This window comes from Lepisosteus oculatus, chromosome 11 (assembly GCF_040954835.1).
Source record: "Lepisosteus oculatus isolate fLepOcu1 chromosome 11, fLepOcu1.hap2, whole genome shotgun sequence".
Classification (NCBI taxonomy): domain Eukaryota; kingdom Metazoa; phylum Chordata; class Actinopteri; order Semionotiformes; family Lepisosteidae; genus Lepisosteus; species Lepisosteus oculatus.
The window spans coordinates 5,862,648-5,884,278 of record NC_090706.1 but is presented as its reverse complement, the minus strand read 5'-3'; the positions used below and the strand labels follow the sequence as shown (position 1 = coordinate 5,884,278).

The window sequence follows — 21,631 nt, the reverse complement described above, 5'->3', positions numbered from 1 at the left end:
TGAATGAGCTTGGTTATGCTCCTTCCATTTGCTTGGGCTCCCTGCTACAAGTTTAAATCCTTCAGCATAACCTTGCATCACTCTGACCCACTCGTCTGGAATAATCCCGTCCTGTGGTCTCTGCACTGAATGACCTTCGCCCCAAAAATCAAAAGAGAGCACACATTCCCCCTAAATCTAAGCCAATGGACTGGAAGTGCCTTCTCTCATTAGAAAATCTGCTCTAGTTAATTCTGTCTCTATAAATGATGGCCTAAGACTTTCTGAGCATCTGTTTAAAGACTCCCTGCTCACCCCCAGCCTCCTGAAGGAAGGAGATTAATTTCTTTTTCAATGTTCTTTTATATAATATTCTAAAAACAAATGTTGCTGGTTCCTTCTGGGCTATTTATAAAACAAGGCAAAAACAGAAATAGCCAGTAATCGCAAGAGGTAAGAGTGTTTATCGCATAACCATGCGTTTTACTTAATGTGTTCATACAACTGCAGGACAGCCCAGGCTGTATTTATGGGTATGGTCTAGAAAAGTAAATGCGTAAATTCAGTAACTTGTGCAGTCTCAAATATCTTGAGGAAAAGCAGTAGAAGCATGAAGGAAGTGATCATGCCTACATGTCTTATATACATGAACATCCCTGTCCTTGCTATCATTATCCTGACGCAATTACTGCTCTCTCTTGTCAATGTTATTGCTGTTTTTTAAGCCTTTAAAATGAGCTAACAGCAAGCAACGCTTGAGCTGTTTTAATTTAACTTGTAGGTTTTTCAAAGCAGGCCACTGAGCAAAGGTCAGACGCCTTCCAGTCTTTTGAAAATCCCATATCCTCTTCTTTCTGAGGCAAGGACGAGCTAGAAGTCATCCCTGAATCGTCCACAACCGCAGTGGGAATCCACAGCCGAGAACGGGCAATGCAGCTTTAACTCGTGGCCTACAAAACACCTCTCCTGTACAATCCTTTCGACAGCAGGAGTCGGATTCCAGGTCTCCAGCAACCCCAGAGGCCTGCATTGCCGAGACTTGTATCAGAAATAACAGGCTTTCTGATAACAGATGGATAGATGGATGTGCAATTAAACGAGACAAATTAATCAAATTAAGTTACAAAACTCAGGCTGATAAAACAAGAGCCCGAGAGCTTAAGGCCCTCCAGACATCCCAGGCCTCCCGAATGTCAGCTTTGTCAGCCCTTCCATCACCAACAGCCCATTTCTCAGTCAAACCCTTATTTAAGAGGCGCTGCAATGGAAATTAAGGGCGCTTCGTTTTAGGCTCTCAATTTATTTTGTGATCGGCCTGCTTTCTTTTTCAATTCCTCCCTTGAGCCGCTGCTTAATTAAAGCTCAAGAGTTCGTTGCGCAGTTTAGCTGGGAGCGCTCCCCGTCTTGAAAGAGCCCCCCGTGACGTCGCTGATTGAGAGAGCAGAAGAAGGCAGACCTCCTTGGGTGTCTCAACAGGTTAAGAAGTCCATCACTCATTCCCAATCCTATTGAAAAAACTGTCACTTGGGCAGATTCCCAATCTTCCATTCCAATTATTTCTTCTTACAACCATGATCTGGCAGACCAGGTTAGGTTATGGGACTACTGCTTGAATGCAGACTAAAAAAAGTAAGAAGCTGAGTTCCAGGATGCTTATTTATTATTCCCTAAAATTATTTGCCAAAAAATGGGAGAAAACAAACTTCTCTTCTGATTAACACAGCAGAGCTTTAATTAAGGCAGTGCCTGCTGTATAACAAATGTAGTATGGAAAGTGGGTGCAAAACAAACCTTAACATCTTTTGTTCACAATTATAAATCAGGGTATATGTGGAAACAAAGATAAATGAAAGAATTTGATTGTGGAATCAAAGTAAAATGACAAATTGTGTTCGTTTTTACAGAACATTTTATAGAACTGCATAAAAGCTAAAGCAGTATTTAAAAACCATAGTCTGTGTTTTCCAATAGAAATGATCGTAGATATTTGGATACAGTGAGTGAGAATACTGAATGAGCACTTACAAACAAGAAATCAACACTTTCCACCTAGAAACATATACTGTAAGCAACAATCTGGCCAAACTTGCAACTTTAGAGTTCAAACTCTCTTTATATCCTAGTGCCTACTGTCCCTATTTCCCTGCAAGTTTTCAATTACCACAAGGAAAGACAAGGCTGTGGGCTCTATGGTTCAGTCACCATTTGTATTTTGCTGTACAGACCTGCTGTCTGGCACTGTAGTTGTGGAAGCCTTGGTTTGCAAAGGAGAAAGCTGGCAGCAATCCAGGGTGCAAGTAGGTCTGGTAGGTGACTATTGTTTGCTCCCCCGTCCCCTCCATTATCTAATCCTTCACAAAAACCCATCAGGGCCACAGTGCACAAAGAACAAAGACGACCTACACTAATCTGAGCACAAAGGACAGTCTGAATCTACTGCTTCAAGAACAATGCTGCTTAATAAGTCTGAGCAGTCTTAAGAAACACTTACGCTTCAGTTGTAGCTACAATAGAACCCCCACATCTTCCTACAATGCCATTTTCTAAATTACCGCTCAGAGGTTAACTAATTTTGTTTGGCTTCTTACAGAAGCGCTCGTTCAGTTGCTTTTAGATCCCAAGAGCTTGATTGTTTAATCACATCCCTGTGTTTATGCAGATTTGTGTTAGATGACATTAAAGAACAATTATAAAAACTCCTAAAAGGTCTTAATGTGTTGTGGCATTATTTGTTCAGCTCTCTTAGGCTTTGAAAATATTAACCCATTACCTTGTTGCATATTAATATAATGGTGGACAAATAAAAGTGACCCAAGGTTGTCTTGCAACGCTAGTTCAAGACTACCGCCATAATTCATGGACCTAAATCAGCTCTTGTCCAGCATTGCTGAGGTACAAGGGCAGAGCTATATATTTTAACGAATAGACTAAGGCTCTGCTGCCAGCTTTTACTCCACATTAGCTCCAATGCCAAGATTCACCAAACAGTTAATAGTCAACCAAACTGCCAATTGACATAAAGAACTGGAACTCCAACCACAGGTTTTAGCACTTGAAATTTAAGGATGAAATCTTAGGTTTTTTTTTTTAATTCTGCCTGCTCAACTTGGAATTAACGAACTTGAGTCAGCACTTAAACAGGAGCACAAGGAGAATGAGAACTCCGCAGACTTTCCTCTGACACATGGACTGTCATGGTTAATAGCTTCTTATTCACCACCGGCTCTCTGACTGACAGCTCAGAGCCACCCCAGACGTCTCACGGGTCATGACACACAGGAAGCCCAGTTTAGCCCGGTCAGCTTGGAGAGTTCCACGCACAGCTAGCCCTGATTCTCAACAGAACTGCCTGCAGCACAGGGCACACATGGGGGCGATATAGAAGACAGCAAGGACTGTGGATCCTGCGTGCTCCTACACCAAAATCCGCCCAATTTCAAGAACTGGGGCTAGTTTCAGTGGGGGTAACCTTGCAATGAATTAGCATCCTGTGCAGGGGGTGTCCCCTACTGTCAGTGCGCTGATCCCTGCAGAAACTGGAATGAGCCTCTAGTCTCAACAAGACTTCCATTTACACGGCCATTTGATATCCTCTGAAACAGTTCCCTTACCAGTTGAAGGACCTGGATTTTAACAAAGATTTTATTGCACTTGTCCTTCCCAACATGATTCTTTAGCTGAATATTCACAGTTCAAGTCTCCAGATACAGCCTGGGCCACCCACACATGCCTGAAGTCTTAAGGTTAAAGCCTCTTTTGCACTATCACCTACCTAAAGCATTCAACAGAGCTTTAGGAAAGCTTGTCAAATCAATATGAAAGCTGAAATAAATCTGAAAGGAAAAAAACGGCACATCTATAAAAAGGAATTCTTGATATTTAACATTTAAATAATGATTGATGAAGTATTAATTCCACAATACCCCTCCTCACACATCCCTAAAAAAACAAACTCTGCAGGCATTTTTGAATAAGTAGGATCAGATCTTCCCACCACCCAAAGCTATTAACTCACAGTATAACTTAATATATATTGAAATAACAGCTAAAAACAACTTCAAACTTACAGACAAAAGAAGAACATTAACTGGGGAAAAAAAACGTTATGTGGTCAGTTTCCATCTATTGAAAAGATTTGCAAAAACATGCTTGTTGACATTTATTTTACACTGATTTATTTTTTATCTGAGAACTCTGAAGAATCTATCTGAGAATTGTCCCGAATACAGGACGGAGCAAAAGCAAAAGTGCTTTGCTGCACTGTAAACTGTCAGAGCTGAACGGTACCACTGCCATTATTTGTAGGGAAGATGAGATTTACTCCCCCCTCTCAGGCGTCTCATCCATCATCTTTCAAGGCGCTTAGTGGGTTTGGAACGAAGAGAGACACTGAATAATGCTTCCAAGATGAAAAACAGAGTGCTGAAGACCTGAAGGTGTTAAATACTGCTGAGACCTTCATTCTTCTGCAGCTCTTAACACCACTGGCCTTTACACTAAATCCAAAGAGGAATTTGGTCTGCTTTCTCAGCGCTACCTCTCCAGTCCTGGCTGGAACTGGAGCCCCCGTCTCCACAAGCTCTGATGTCTCTGCACTCAGAATCGCCTCACATGCCACACTCAGGTCTCACTCTCACTGAAAGAGGGGAGGGGGCTTCATTTGTCTAGGTGGGGAGATCAGTTTTCTCCGGCTGACCTCTGCAAATCAAACACTATGGAGCAGGGAGAGAGACTGAAGAAGATGCCTGCTTTTTCACTGCCTGATTACCCTTATCTGTGCAGAAATCAATGCTGTACTTCAACTCTCTCTGGCATGCAGATTTTAACAGGACAGCTCCTATCGTTTGTATTCTTCTGTATTTTCCCCCTATGTTGTGATATGGTGTCTCTGTTCCTCTTGAGACTGCTGGTATCTGAAAATCGCTGCTCCATTTTAACCTGCATCTAATGGTTTGACTGTGGTACCTGGGGCAACAAATAGCAAGGTCGCCTTGTCCTAGGACTTCACTGGAGCTAAATCCCAAGTAAAGAACTCTATATGCTCCCCCACACCTTTGTCTAAGAGCTTTTCTTTCTCTCGGCTCTGGCAATCTGAGCCAGCACCTCTAATACACAGGGGGACAGCCCGGAAAGGTTCTTCCTCTCCCTGAACACCCTCTCCTGGTTCCTCACTAGTAATGTGAAATTAATAACCTCCAGAAGCATCTGTACAAATGAGGATAGTTAGCAGTGCTGCCTCACAGCACCAGGGTCCTAGGTTTAATTTCAACAGCAGGCAACTGTCTTAATGGATTGTGTTCTAACAGTTGTTTGTATGGGAATGTGCAAAGTGCTCTCTTTAACTGTGGTCAAAAGCCGGACTGGGAGTCCAGCTGAGAGTGGACAGCCCTGTCTTGTGTCCTATAGCTTCTGGAACAGGCTCCAGCTTGGTGCAGCTATCAGCAGGATAAGCAGCTTATTGATGATAAAAGGAAGGATGCTAGCAATGTGCTTTAGGGTCCTTATTCACTGTTGGACAATTCAAGGGCTGTATCCCCGTATGTATTATAAAGTAAAATTCAGTTTAATAAAGCAAGAAGTATAATCAGCCTAATTAATTAACTCACTTATGTACTGCTCAGTCTCATTGGTGCTCATATTCGATCATTTTAATAACTTAAATAAAATATGTTAATTGTTAAATACATTAATGATTTATGTCCTTAAAAAATACAAAATGTACAAAGTCTAAGGGGAAATAAGGGACAGAGAAATGCACCCATTACATGCAATAAAATGTGTATTGTTTGCAATGTCCACATACAATGCTCTTTCTGGTATTTAAGGACATACTGTAATAATGGCAAGAAACAACTATGATTGTGAGACTACTGATCTTAAACTGTGTAAGACAGAGATGTCGAAACCCATTCCAGGAGTGCCAGTGTCTTTGGGGATTTTTATTCCAACAAGATAAACCAAGGTGTTACTTCCCTAACTGTATCCGTTTCTTCCAGCTTTTCAGGTGCTGCTGCTGCCGCTTTCAAAAGAAATGCAGACGCACCCGGATCGCACAGCCCTGATGAGCACAATAAGAAAGCAGCATGCATAGAAAGTTCAGTTGCAAAAATTAATTTGTTGTCAGTTCTTCAAATGACTCTGGCTGGTGTCTGTGAACTCACATCATCTGCAATAGAAGATGCATTTATGAGTACATTTTTGTCCCACCTTTGCTAAGCTGTTGGCCTCATGATGAATGAGTTACCAGGCTAAGAAACAAACATGCATGAATCACAGGAAGTTCAACAAGGGAAAACTCCTTTAACACAAACCCCCACCTACCACATCTAGTCAAATGTGGATTTTAAGTATTGAGGCACAGGTATGACATTTCAGTTTGGAGCAGAGGAGATAGGGGCAAATGTTACTCTGGGAAAATGCTCAATTAAAAAATAAAAATAAACCAAAACATTTGATCTAGAACACATCTTCAATTTTGCGAATCTGCCAACATTCTAATAATAAACACACAGAGTGGAGTTTCCCTGAAGGAAGAAAAAAACAACTTGAAGCATCCGTCTTGCAGACCCAATTTCTCTGAGCAGATAACTTTCCTCTGGAGGGCTCAAGAGTGTTTAACATCTGAATCCGAGGCAGAAAACTTCAGCTTGGCGAGAGGAGGTGTGTGAAGGCTGGGGCAGTGCCAGACTTTGGCTCCCAGACTATTTCAAACACGGGCTACCCAGTATTGATCTACGGGCTTACAAACCTTAGATATTTTCATCCCTACACACCTAAGAAGTAAAGACACCTCAGCACAGTCTGTTTTCATTTAAAGTACAGATGGAAAGCTGCACCTGAACATTTCAGTCCAGCATATATCGCACTAAATTCTTAACACAAAACTCCAAAGTTCCCCTGTGTGCATCAAAAAGAAGGGCAGAATTCTTAAGGACAATGTGACGTTAACATTAAATTCATAGCATGTAAAAATGGTTTCTAGGTTGCTGGTAACCAAGAAGCCATTTTTCTCTTTCGATTAGAAAAACAGGAGTTGTGCCATGTCACCTTCATTATGGCAGTAATCAGCTGTTTGGATATTTGTTTTTCTTTATTGGCAAAACAGCAGTACAACTACAAAGAAATATTATACAATAATAGGGGTTCCCCATGGGAAGAATCTAAACTGAGGTTTTATAAGAGTTATATGATGCCATACAGTATTTCTGTTCAGTAAATTCATTAAAGAGGAATAATCTTGGAGGAACAAGATGCACTCACACACAGCTAGTGTCACAAAGCTTCATTTGACAGGATACAAGTCCCAACACTAGCCTGCTCTTTCTTGTATAAAAAAGGTTTTTCCCAACATAGTCAGCAGGCTGCCAGTTACAGGTTAAGTAAAATCGTGTATGGTTGCCAAGTCCACACAAAATCCACTGAAAGCCAGACCCTGTGGATTATGCTTCCAAACATCCATGGTTCACTGAAGAGGTGGAGAACCTGTGTCTCTGTTGAAACTGACATAATTACTTACAGATTCAGGAAAATCCAGATGTCAGAGTTGAAAAGCAGAAGAGCTGTACACAGCAATTCAGATCCCAGACACTTTGGTTAAATTATATCCTAACTACACAACACAGGTCTGCAGGCTGAGAGGGTTAATAAAACATACAAATGGCTACACTGAACCAGCTGCCAATTTCAGATGCCAATTCCTTTCCTCCTTTCCAGAAATGACTTCCCAAGGCTCAAAGATCGATAATCCATTATTAAGGACTTAGGACTCAGGAAACACCAGCATGGCACTTTGAATTTTTTAAAGCTGTCTGGTTGTTTAAACAGCGGTGGGTGTGGCGAGGCTGCAAGGACACAGACCTGACAGGTCCGAGACCGTGAGGCCTGTTCGGTCACCAACACTAGATCCCCACTGTGGGTCCTGTGTCCGTTTACTGGAATTAGTGCAGCCACTGGGAAAGAGATCTGAAATAAATTGCAGTGCACAAGCAGCACTGCAGACTCACACACCCCAAATGTTGGTTAGGATGTCTGACTGGAATAAAGAATTGTTTCATGGAGGAAAAATTTACCTGTCTGCATTTTTTCTTGCAAATCAGTTAGAAAAAACACATAAAAGGATAAACAACAATTAGAAATAAATGACAGTGAGAAGAGGATGTTAAATGCTACTTTTAACAAACTGACACTACTTCTTTTATTCCTAACCCTTTCAGAGCCCAGTGATGTCAGGATCAGGTCAATCCTGATAAAATGTCCAAATAAGGATTATGCTGAGACCTTGTTTCTGTAATACTGAAATTCCTCATTTTGATGTTTCCGCAGTTTGTATAGCTTGTTTAACTTAAGGGTTATCAATTATCTGCAAATCCTGCTGTTTCAGTTGGCATTTTTTAGGTACCTCATTACTTGTGCTTCTCTATAGTCCTCTGGCGTCATTTCTGATTAAATTATTATTTGCCTGTTCTTTAGGTGTGGAAGTTGAGAATGATTTGCCATTTTCCCTTCGGTGCAACATGACACTCGGTAACAGCACAAGTATGGCCTGCCACTGCAAACACTCTATTACAGAGTCAGGACTGCAGTCCAATTGCCAATAGAACTAGATCGCAATGTCTGCATTGCACACACTGTACAGTATATCTCTCACTGTCATTGCCACTGTCCCATTGCCTCTGCATTACCCATTTGCCTCATGCAGACAGAACTCCTATCCATGTGCAGCTCCTATTCCGTGTGTGGATAGTGTATTGAGACTGAACTCCAGCAGCAGGTCCTGTGCACACAGTACATTCAGAGAGATCTGTACTCTGGATAAACAGGGAGAGCCCCATATCTCACCACAGAATGGTAAAAAAGGCTTCTGGTTTAGTGGCTGGAGACGTGCTTAAGATAAGTATTTCTTGCACCAGTTCCCTTTAGGATGCTTGTTTTGTTATGACAGTTTTAAAAAGTGTGATGGGAGCAAAGTACAGTATTATTAACTTAACAGGTGTGCTTAGACTATCTTCAGCTGAACCTAGGTGAAGCACTCTTTTACCAAGGGGAGGTTTCGCAAAAGAGGAAGCTATTAGGTCCATCTTTCTTGAGCTCAGCTTCTACAATATGGCTGGGTAGTCTCTTCCAGACACCCACACCCTTGTGCAATATAGAGCCTCTTTTTATTTATCATAACTAAGTACTTTTAATCCTGAGCCCTAAAAAAGATTTTGATGCTGAGTGGCATTTGTGATGCTTCTAAATTACTTACAAAAGCAATTTAAAATTTAATTTAAAAAAAGAAATTTAAATTACTGAAGACCAATTCACAAAGAAAAAGATTTCCTTCTATCACAATAGAGCACATCTGGCTAGCCCCAGAAGACAGTAAAAACCTCTCCAACTGAAAAGTTAATGATAATTCACACTTAGTTTTACAAAAAAAAATCTAGGAGAGCTTTAGAAATAAAATGTTTTATGAAAACTTTTAAAGACAACTATTGCAATACTGTCATATCTTCCAGCAAAGAGAATGTTTCTAGTGGGCAGGAATATAAATCAATGCATTTGGCACTAAGATGAACTTATAAAACACCATATGAATAAGTCTGATTTAATGTGCCTCTTAGTTCAATAATAAACTCAAAGACTGGCAGACTTCCATGCTGAACTACAGTAGCCCATATCCAAGGGTGAAGAAAATTATGAGAGTGCTTGTCTTACAATTATAATTTAACAATTACCCAGATCTTAATGTCCAATTCTTGACTCCAAGCTGTATATGGGATGTATTGCCACACTGGAATGTATCCAGGGAACAGAAACACAAAATAACCAAGATTAAAAAGTGTATTACAAATGGAATGGGTTAAAATGACCCAAATCTTTTTAACCTGAAGTAAAAGGTGAACTTGTGAAATTGACCTAAAAAATTCAGAAATGAACTACAGCTTAGAAAAGCTGATAGAAAAACTAAAAACATTTAAAAAAATAGATGATAGACAAATATCAGACAGACAAAAAAGGCACATTTTTGTTTATTGAAATTTCTATAAGAAGTAAAAATCCAAGCACATTACATAAAGTGGCATATCTGGAATCTGTAGATTCAGGGAAGATGGGAAAGCTGGATGACACCAAATAACTTCTCATTTAAAACGTTATTGCAGTTCTTGTTCCCCTGATCCAAATTGTTGATTGTACTTGGCCGTGCCACTGGATGCAAATAAGACTGTGTGCAATTTAATTTTCTCCTGCATTTCTTAATGGGCACGGGAGCAGCACTCCTTCAAATAGCACAGCAGAGAAGGGGAATGATTAGGACTGAGCGCATTAAAGTTTCCTGGACGGTGGTTTTGGCAAGGCAATTAATGGTGCTGCCAATCACATTTAACCAGAGTGAAAAGCACGTCAACAAAGTGAGACAAATTAGGTGGCAGAGGAGAAAAAGGGTGTGAAAGGTCTGTGCTTTCTGGGAATAAATGAATAACAGAAAACAAATACAACACTAATCCGCTACTTGTATTAGTCACATCCTGTGGCAATTCCTGATAACTACAGTGTCTTCTTACAGCTCTAAGCAACCTGTTGAAAGGTCATTGCAGGAACACCCAGATAACAGGTGAAATTTGTTTGCACAATATATTCTGACTATGTCAATGAGGAAGTGAACCTCACTGGACTGTAAAAACCTCCTGACCCTTCTGCTGCCAGGATGCCTTTGGCAGAGTGCAAAAACAAAACCCCATCCACAGTACAGAATGGTACAACACCAAAATACACTCCCACTGATTCCTACACGTTGGAAAAAGATTGGGGTTCACAGAGTCCTTTACTGAACCAGCAGCTCTGGTATTTTAAGTAAAGTGTTCAAAACACACACACACAACAGGGGTACTGAGTTGACCTTTGCTTATTCAAAACCCAGTTTTCAACTAACAAATCTTTAGCCAAGACAACATAGCTACAGCAAAATAAATGTATGCAACGATAATCACAATACTTTCTAAACTGCTAAGGTGAGCAAAGCGTTTGGCCATTAAATTTTGTGTTGAAGAAATCTTGTCTAGGCCCAAAGGCCAGGAGCACTCCAATATCTTCAGTTTTAAGAACGGGAAACTAAAACATACTGTATCAAGTCTGAGATAATAAAGATTCTGTCTACTCAAGTCTTTTTTATACTTCTTATTTTCAGACATTCCTGGATGCTCCTCGGCTCCTTCAAGTAAAAATTAAAAAACAAATCAATTCAAAGTTTCCCCTTGTGTGAACCAGAGACCCGCAAGGCGATTCCAAAGATCTCCTAATAAAAGCGAGCAATTTTTTTGCAAACTGTGGTTAATAACATCCACATGCAGGCACATACCGCCTCGAATTTGTCCTTCAACTAGGTGAAGACAAAGAGATACACAGGGAGAATACCTTTTCAAATAAAAAAGGTGGTTAGACAACTGCAAACAGGTACACCTTGTGGGTGTGGGGAATGGTGTTAAACGATGAGTAACATTCCATTATATACAAAAAGCCAGACTGCTGAAGCATAATGTAGCCACAGTCAAAATAACAGTTAGGTGCGAGAGAACCTGCAATTAACTATGTGAAAACAGCTTTTTACATTTTGTGCCAGAAGGACTTATTTTGATGTCTTGACTTTCATATGTTAAGGCATCAGCCTCTTCCTTTGAATTGTGAAGGAATCACATCCTTCCTAACCGCCTTGCTCCGAGGTGTCCAACTGACTTTGCTTTGAGGATGAGTGAGGGGTTTTCTCCATGAAAACCCAGAAGTGAAGGCTTCACCAAACAGAAACTTCAACTCAATCTTTTTAAATCACCAATTATTGATTACTGTATACCCACAAATTTGGAAATCTGCATTTTTTTTTTAACTAGAGCCTACGCTGTAGTTCCCTTTGCCTAACACTCCAGACTCCACAGAATCTGACAGAGGAGCTAACAATGACTGGAGGAAGGGCATACAGTATTTCTCTGGCCTCACTACATGTATTCCAGGAGACACTGTAAGGTCAGAAAGGAATACAGCCTTAGCCAGCTAATCCCACCGCTGCCCCCATCAATCAATGCTCAGTCAATGGTGTGCTGCCACTGTCATATTAGTTGTCAAGCAATTGTCTCATGTCATGTTCACCTAGTCATGTTGCCCAACACTTCAGATGACAAATCTCATCCTGAAGTAAAATTAAGAGTCATCCCCATGGCTCTACCACTCAGGAGCCCAATTTGTCAATAACGTTCAAGCTACCTACTGCTAAAATCTGTCGTCACACGAAATCAATCCTCTAAACGTTACCAACACTAGAATTTTTGAATGGCATTATATTGCAGAAACTGGACAAGTGCCAGCTGGTTCAATTCCAGTCCAGGCAGGTCTTGTATTGTTTCCAATACCAATAACATTTCCACTTAAAAAGAAGCACGAGATCAGGGTCTCTACGATTAAAAGCTAACAAAGCCTACCATATCTGTAATAGGATTCACTTCAGAGATGCCCTGGGAGGCTTCCACACACACCAGCCCTCTTTCCTCCATTACATGACATTATTCACTAGCTGGCTGGTGCACTGAGAGCTGTGAACACGTGCACATGGCGGTCCACAAATTCAATTACTTCTCCTCATTGTCCGCTGCTGCGGGATGTGAATGTCACTCAGCGATCGGGGTTTCGGATCTTCCTTGCTGCAGAGAGAACTGAGCGGCGCCACTGCAAAATCTTTTGATAGCATGAGAAATGCAATAAAGTGATGCATTAATGTCGTCTTAATGTATGTGTCCGTTTAATCTAGTGTTACGCATTTCAAAGCGGGGGGGAAAAAATCATTACTTCCATATCTGGGCCCTTTGGTCTAAGAAGAGGATGCTGTGCCTTGATCTTCTTACAGGCAGAATCATCCAGTTTTTGAATTACATCCAATTCCAGATTTCGCTGTGACAGTAGTGGGTCATTCTGTGGATTACTGTGACATAACCTACACTGTGACACCTGTAAACAACAGGAAACAAGAGGTTTCACTGAAAAGCATCTCTTAACTGACACGACAGGTCAGGAAGAAAAGTGAGAATTTGAACTTAAGGATGGTCGGGCTGTCAGACCCCAATGAAGTAACCAAGGCGCAATGTGCTCTCTGTTACCCCTGCATTCAGGCTCTGCGTCCCAGAACAGAAGCTCATAATCACTAAGGGGACTTCCTTCCTACAGGTGCAGAACTTTCTTCAACGCACCATGTGCGTCAGCAGCCCCACTTCACAACCGACACACAGGTGAGAAGTTACTGGACTAATCCAGTTCAAGGGGGAATGGAGTTTAACCAGGATATCAGAATTATTACACCTAATCATTACATATCTTTCATTGGCAAGTAGTCAGGACCTTGGTAAATGTCTCATTTGAAGGACAACACTCTACAGCATAGTGCTCCCAGTCGGCACACCAGGGCACTGGACTGGAAATTCTGGTTCTTCTATTGGTGCTACTTACAGCACCAACTGTTGTCCTTACAGATCATGTGGTAAGAGATTGTGTTCTGGCATGTATTGCATGTTACTGCTTTAAAACAGGAAACTTTCACAAGGAGAGAAGATTGTCAACACACATATAAAATCCAGTAAAGATAAAGCAAATGTTAAAAGCAGTTTGCTATTCTGCCTGTACTATAAAAACATTATTGCAGGCTAATACAAAAGCAAACACACTTTGAAGAAATGTTTTGCTTTATAACGAAATGGGCAGTGTTGCTTAATTTATTTTCACATTTCAATTGATGAACACAGCTTTTCTATAGGTTCTGGACAGCTAATTCGACTCAGCACTATTCTAACCTTCCACCAACTCTCAAACTAGAATAATCACATTTTATTATGCAACTCTGGCATTTAATTTAAGATTTTTAATGATCCTGGAAGGGTTTTAATTATTTTTTTAATCAAATGATTCATCTTCATTTTAATGTTGCAGGCATGTATTTAGTCATAATTTGCTGCATTCTCCTGGTGACAGAAGGCACAATTGCTCAAAACATTTCTTAATTCCTTTGCATATCTGCAGAAATATGTTACACATAGGTACACAAGAAGTTACAAGTCCCAGATATTTACACAAGCATAATTATTCATAATTATGTATTTTTTTACAAAAGCAAAATTAGACATTCTACGTTAGGGGTTTGCAAACTCAACCCGGTGCTGCAAAACTGCAATCCTACAAGTTTGTGACGTTCAATAAGAAAACAACTGGAAATCATGTTCCTTTCTCCCAGTTACACAACTGATTGATCTAATTAAATGATTCAGAGCTCAGATGTAATGGAAGCCAGAAGTCCTGTGGTTCTCCAAGGCTAGCAATGGTGACTGACTTTTCATAAGTTTCAGGTAACACATTTCTTCCCATCTTTACATGAATGTAGTCCTCCACTTATGACCAACTGTACCTTAAAAAAAAGACAAGAGACCACAAGGTCTGAGATTTCCCGAGCGTTCACTGCAGCCTAAGCGAACGAAGGAAAGTGCAGTGTTATTCATGAACAGCATATTTCACACACCTGCTCCTGTGTTCGCAACTGTAGTTGCATTACTCCAAAGGAAAACATGGCGTAGACCATTGTATTTGTATTTCATTTTGAGCATTTATGAGGAGATGATGTGAACATTTTCTACAAGTACTTTCTGCGATAATCGTTTGCGTCTGACGCTAGACGCTGTTATTGTAATTGTGGTCACAGCCTCGCTGCACGTCCTGTATAAAACTCAAGACGCTGAGCTCAAGTGCAAAACGACCGATCTGCGTCTCCCGGCGCACTCCTGCCTCAGCTACAACTGTGCGGTCAGGTATTTTTTTTAAGTCAGACTGCAGCAGACGGATATGTTTTTCATTCTCTGCGCTCCTGGCACCAATAATATAGGTCTCAGGTTTCCTCGAGTCTATTTCTACATCTATTTATAATCCTGCATTCCGGTGATGTGTGGCTGCGGCAGAGGGAAGAGTCGGGGCAAATACAGTATATGGATTAATATTTTAAAGCGGGAAAGGAATCGCAAGATAAAAGAATCCAAGCGACTGAGCAGAGCAAACATTAGTTAGTAATGGCGAGTAGATTCGCGTTTAACCACGACTACAGCCCGAGTCAATTGATCCTGCTTGTTCAATCGAGCGAGTGAACAGCAATTTGTGAGCTCTGTGAAGTTGGCCCCTCACGGGGCTCAATTAGCGATGCAATTTAAGCACTTCCGAAAGAAATAATATTTTAAGCGAAATCTCAAAGTCGTCTGAAAACGTGTCTGGAAGTAAATTAAAAGCGATTCCCCCCCGCAACGTTATTTTTAACATTATATAGCCCTTAACTGTATGCATGATACTATTTCCTAATCATTCTAACCTTCGTTAATCAGCGGGGTGTACTGCTTGTTTCTGTGAATGGAAGTAATGCACTGTGTGAACAGGTTGTGATTGAGCAATAAAATGAAGACGGGTGGGTTACAGCAATTTGCGCTTTTTACACCGTTAACTGGAGTATGTATCCCATCTTTATGAGACCTCATTGGCAACATACTGTAGATGTCCGAACTCTCCAATTACCACCTGCAGCCATTTCTAATAGGAACATTGCCTGGTGTAGCCGCGTGTAGGATGCGAATCGCAGGGAATGTAGATATTGAGTACGGCAGCCCAGATAAATATTTAAAATCCACTAATAGCTTTTCTGTTAAATCACTGCGGACAAGAGGGGAAATCAGCTTTCTAAGTTCAAAAGAAGCACTGAGCTGACATTTGAAAGAGGCAGCATTACAACCGTCAGGTACAGGTGAGATAAGGAAAGGAACGCAGTACGCTTATCGCTAGCAGTAAATGACGCACTGCAATAACACAGAAAAAAAGAACTGTTTATTCCTGTACAAGCGCCTCACTGCATACACAACGAATAAACTCAATAAGAAACACATAAACTCGGAGATATATATATACACACACCTTTCATACTGGAGCTTCGAACACTGCATAATACAATCATTCAGTTCAGATCAATGACATCAATCATATTTACACATTCCTCGAGCAGGAAAAAAAAAAGATCTGTTCATAACTGCCTGAATCGTTTAACGGCCCTCTTTAAAATGGCACGGATATGAAGGGGTTAAAGCGGAATGTCGTTTCAGTTGCTTTTTATCTTATCATCAACATTTCAAGCGGGTGGGAGGGGGATATGTTCCCCAGTGTACTTTATTGAATGTTGAGTGCCATCAAACGAACGGCAAATCGCAGCGCTTGTGTAAGTCTATGAGCTGGGAAGAAAAACAGGACGCAATAATATTAAGCAAATAGCAAGTACTTCGGCTCTGTCATTTTAGAGGCGCCCCCCATGAAGAATTTTAAGATCTTCAAGCCCCAATACAGCTGCGCGCCGCTCTGGGACACTCGATCACCCCCTGAATGAGACAAATATTTATTACACATTCCTGGAGAACAGGTGTCTTTTTTTCCCCCCAAAGGAAAAAACAAAAAACAGGAAGATCAAACAAGAGAGGAAGCGACTTAAAAGTAGTCCCTCAAAAAAAAAAAGTTTCTTGAATTATGACTTTTCTTTCAAAGCATGGGGCGGACGAAAATTAAGAACGGAGAGGAAGGGGCTTTTGTTTTTTAAAAAAAACTCCTTCAACATACTATTCCATTTGGCTCACACGGCGAGGGGGAGTCTGGTTTTAATAAACTCCTAATTGAAAACAAACCCCGCGCCACGGCTTTATAACGAACGGTCGCCAACCCGAGTGTAGCTGATTCAGAAGAGGAAGTGGCCACTGTCCAAAATAACACAGGATTATAGTCACAAAAGTCAGACAGAATGGGACGGTTCGCGACGGGGGAGGGTGGTGCCCGCACACAAAAGCGGGCACGTCGCCCCCCGACGCGACAGGTTGCTAAATGCGGACCACTTCGTCAACTGAACCTCGACCGCTATCCAAGATGACTGCCGGTTACTATCGGCAACAAAATACTTCCCGTCTTTGCTTCACTTAACGGGATATGTACAGGATAGACTAACCCTATGTTTTCTTATGAATGAACACTCAATGTCAATTACTCCTTAGGCTGTACTCGGTAGCATTTTACATACACGATCTAAATGTGTGAGTTTTAATATGAACTACACATAACACATGACTGCAAGTAGCGTTTTTGTGATACCAGAGTCCTTTTCCATGCGCGCATAGCCTTCTTTCTTTCAAATGTCTCAGTCTGAATTTCAGATGAACTACTCCATCACAGGCAGGTAGCCCACACTGACGTTATACAAATGTTGCCAGGTCAGTGGATAGTTGTTTTCCCAAGTGGAGGCGTCGCTTTTCTCTCCCTCTACACTGCAGACGTGAAGCTTGGGCGTCTGAGCGCGGAAACTGGAGCTTTCGACTTTGAATCGTTTCAACATCGAAAAGTTATCAATAAATGGGCCACCATCCAAATGTAGTGTAAGCATAATTCACCAATGCCTTAACAATGGCAATGAAACCGCTCTTAATTCCGTCACCTGTCCTGAAAAATGCGTTCCTATGTGAACAGTTTATCACTGTAGTCGCAGACTATTAAGACTGTTAGCCAGCTGTAGACCGTGAGGTGTATTTAAAAGGGCTTCTTAAATAACCTGTCCGTATTAGCTAACTGTAGCACGCTTTAAGCATTGTCAATGTCTGTTTCCCACAAAAGAAACGAGGAATTGCCCATTATCTCTCCATTAATAAAAGAAAAGTACATAGTTCGTACACATTAATCAGATCCTCGTTAATCCTATTGGCTAAATGCTGTTGCCCTCAATGACAATAGTCAGGAGCCGACGGAGCACTGCGTAACTATCACAGGGTACTTTAAATATTAGCATCCGCAAAGGATGGATTAATGGAAGGTTAACTGCATGAGTGGGAAGGAATAACGAATCACAGAATCATAAACGACTTTGATTAACGGCAGCAGCAGATAATTTATACGAGTTATTTTACTAGACGATAATTGAAAGTATAGTGTATGGCCGTCACATATTTCCTAGGGTTTTATGAAACCACGGTTCACGAGATTTTAACACCTTCTCGTGTGAAAAATCAAAAACATTATGCACACAGCTAAACAGGGCAAGTTCAACACAGTTAAACACGGTAACTAAATAAGTCTCATTAACAGATTCACAAGTCTATAGTAAGCGGTATGAATTAGTATAATCAAATGGTAAATCATGCACAAGAAAGGGGAGCACTGAAATTGTGTACAAATCCGAAAATGAAGCTGTTAACCACAAAACAACTGCTCTTTGATTTTAATAATTTTTCCAGACTGAAAATGTCCATATTTACAATCGTCCCTGTTCTGTTCAACCTTTCGGAATTCAATTTAAACGCCAAATCTCCGACACTTAATTTTTATTTAAAAAAAAACACCCTTAACAGAGCACCTATCATTCAGTACAGAACTCTGCGAACAGCATTCAATTAATCTGCCAAACAGGGTCACTGGTACGCTTGAAGTATGGCTAACGGCCATCAGCTTTCAAATCTCACACCCGCTCAACAGCTTGAGGCTACCTTTGGTCCTTCCTTATGGTAAAATTAGCATCAATGAATCTGCCATCTTCAATGCCGTACAAAATATTGTAAGAAAGGTGCCCCATCAGAAACATAGTATTCGTAATGACCGCTGACCGAAAAGTAACGTATTGACTGTGAAAGTAGCCTTCCGAAATCTGGTGCAAAGTAGAAAGAACACAATGAGACATTAAAAGCATGTTCACATTTCACAGTTTCGCTCTGATAAATGTATTTTATGTAGTATTTCTGAAAAATAGCTTCGGTTTTTCGGTTGGACGGTTAAAGTACACCCCCCCCCCCCAAAAAAAATTCACACTTTCAGGATTAAAAGCAACACTGATACAAACTGACACCAGCTGCACGAAAATTACAGTGTCTTATTAAAATGAAACAAATCGCTCCCGTGAGGTTAGAAAGGTTGAGAGCTGAAACGTATATTAGAAAACACCTTGAAATATGTTAAATTGGCAGAAGTATGAACTACACACCATCTCCTTTAACGATAAAACACTCAACGCTACCAATGCAGTGACATTTCATGAGTACGAAAACTCAGCCGAGACTCCTAGGCTGATCTGTCCCAGTCTAGAGGGAGCGCAGCACGACCTGTCTTAGCGTATTTATCAAAGGCGCTCCGGCTCTTTCAATGTCAAAATAAAGTTGCACAACATCCGCAAAGCAAGGTTGCGTCCCATTTTTTTGTCAATACGCAGCGCTACGGTGTATCCAAAAAGTTATTTTCTTTTTTTTTTAAGCAGAGGGGGTGGGGTGGGGGTGACTTCGCAGGAAAAATTCTCTCCCCTTAGTTCCTCTTGAGACCGAACAGGAAAGAAAAGGCGAACTCCGCAGTAATAAAAAGCAGCGGACACTCCTCCTCTAAGGGAACAATTTTCGCCACAGTTAAAGCGAAATACCATATGTCGCCGAACCGCATGAATAACTTTGCAACTGAAGTACCCACCACTGTTTAAACTTAACACCCAGCGAATGCCTTACCTGTTGGCGCTTCTGAGCCATCAGCGTAGATGCGTACAGCAAGTATCAGAAGAAAAGCCAGGGTATTCATTGTACGGTTTTAGTCCAGTTCGGTTTTTCAGCAGAAATCATTACAGTGTCTCCGCCAGGACTGGTGCGAAGTTGAGGACTCGAGCCCATTGATTCCTGATTTCGTGCTGAAACGATATTGAGAGACTCCGCGAGCGAGGCTGTAGCACAACGGACCACACAAACTGACGTCAGGATAAACACTTCAAAAGAGGATTTTTTTTCCCTGCCTTTTTTCCCCCCGTACAAAAAGCTGACCAAAAGACAAGCAAACGACGCCTCCTTGTGGTTATATCCAATGGTGCTGGGGGGAAAAAAAAAGTTTTTTTTTTGTTGTTTAGGTATAGTGTATTTGTTTAGCCGTTCCAATTTCAAAAACCGGGCTCAATTGGTTTTAAGTCTGTGGCTGAATCACTTCACGACTGCACTTAAAGATCCTGCCGGGAGACTGCAGAAAGTAAAAGATGTGCAGATGGCAAAGTAAAGCTTCCTTGTTCAATGTCAGTAAAAAGAAAATCGGGAAAACCCTTTGGATGTATACTACTATCCCAAGAAAAAAAATTGGAAGTATTTTAACGTTTGTTCAACATAGATAGGTCCATTATGGAAGAGGGGGGAGGGGGAGTTTTAAACGGAGCCTCTAAGAATAATTCATTTTATTGCCGACTTTTAACTGTAGGGTAGTTATTTATTTGCGTACTCCGCAAATATATTTAACAGGGACAATCTAGCTATATTTAACAGCTTGCCGAGTTTGTTAGAGCAGTAGGGGCTCCACAATTTTGAACACCCCCATTGGACCAGGGAGAGTTCAATTTGTCTCTAATGCCTCAAGGGTGCTGCTTGAACCTATTTAAATGGAAAGAGCCTTTAATGATGAATCCGTCATGAAAACGTACCGGCGCTCAAGCGTGTTCCTCTGCGTGCTGGTGTCGCTGCCATAGGGCTGTAAAGACTTCATAAAGTATATTGACATGCTCGCTGATTAATCGAAGGCATATATGTCTATACCAAGGGCATTCTTTTATTTTACATTTCTAGTTTTTTGGAGGGAGCACAGCACAGGGGATAACCCTTATCTGCTGACAATCACTATGTAACATTATTGTGTGTGGTGCGTGTTGCTATATAGATTTGTTTTTTTTTAAGTAAAATACTTAAATGAGGAAACGTCACAGTCAGAGAACGGAGACTGAACAGCAAGCAGATAGCCTCCCCTGTTTTACAGCCTTCCTCGGGTTCTTGTGTTCTGATCACCCTATCATTATTCTTATGATCTCTTCCTTAAGCGATAAGGCTGGGAACGGGGCAGTAAAAACATAAACTTTTCTTTGAAACGTTTTTTTTTTAGGCCCTCGCGCCAAACTGCGGCCATTGCGTCATGTGTGGAATGGTGGCTGAGCTGTTGACGTGTCCCGGTTGCGGTGACGCTATATACCGTACTCCAGTCCGCGCGGTGTACTGGAGTGTTCGTGCAGGTTCGTGCTGGCGTCTGGCCGAGCCCTACAGGAGACTGGGTGACTGGAGGGAATTTAGACGTTCAGCCGCTGTTCTCATAGGAGACGCCTGCCTTACGTATATCAATAAGTCAACGTCATATGTTTCAGATCAGCAAAACTGTAGACTAATTTCTTAATCATCATCTTCAACACTGGCATGATGCATGGGAATCCCCCCCAAATCCTGTACAGAAAACAGATAAAGGCAGCTTATATAAATAGTCACTGTTTAAGAGCAAGACTATGTTTAATAAACACACAGCACAGCATTCCCTTTTATACCATACCCCGAGGGGAAAAAATATATATATTTCTGACGCCATCTGTTGGCAAGATCATGGAAATAAATTTGTTGGCAGGCAGCGAGGTCTTCTGGCCCGCTGCACAATATTTTTTAATATCGGTGTCACTTATTCCATGCTCTCCCGAAAGGCTCTGGAAAGACCTAGAGAGAACACCTTGATCCCAGGGAATGACTACAGTTCACACACTCTCTCCTAAATTAGGCTACCTTCACAGCTGGGGTAGGCAGGGGGGGTGGGGCTGGACTTTAGC

The 21,631-nt window shown here is 41.3% G+C and overlaps 1 protein-coding gene across 4 annotated transcripts in view; it reads right to left on the bottom strand.

Annotated features, from left to right (window-relative positions):
- The window catches only part of ptprub (protein tyrosine phosphatase receptor type Ub), a 216,417-nt gene extending 195,770 nt beyond the window's left edge, over positions 1-20,647 (bottom strand). For 2 of the 4 annotated variants that reach the window (XM_015348716.2, XM_006631389.3), the window contains exon 1: positions 19,530-20,647. In XM_015348716.2, the coding sequence (XP_015204202.1) occupies positions 19,530-19,599 (70 nt within the window). In that variant the 5' untranslated portion in view covers positions 19,600-20,647. The remainder of the gene's footprint in view (positions 1-19,529) is intronic. The other 2 variants (XM_015348717.2, XM_015348718.2) reach the window with 1 other exon arrangement.
- Between the last annotated feature and the right edge of the window lie 984 nt (positions 20,648-21,631).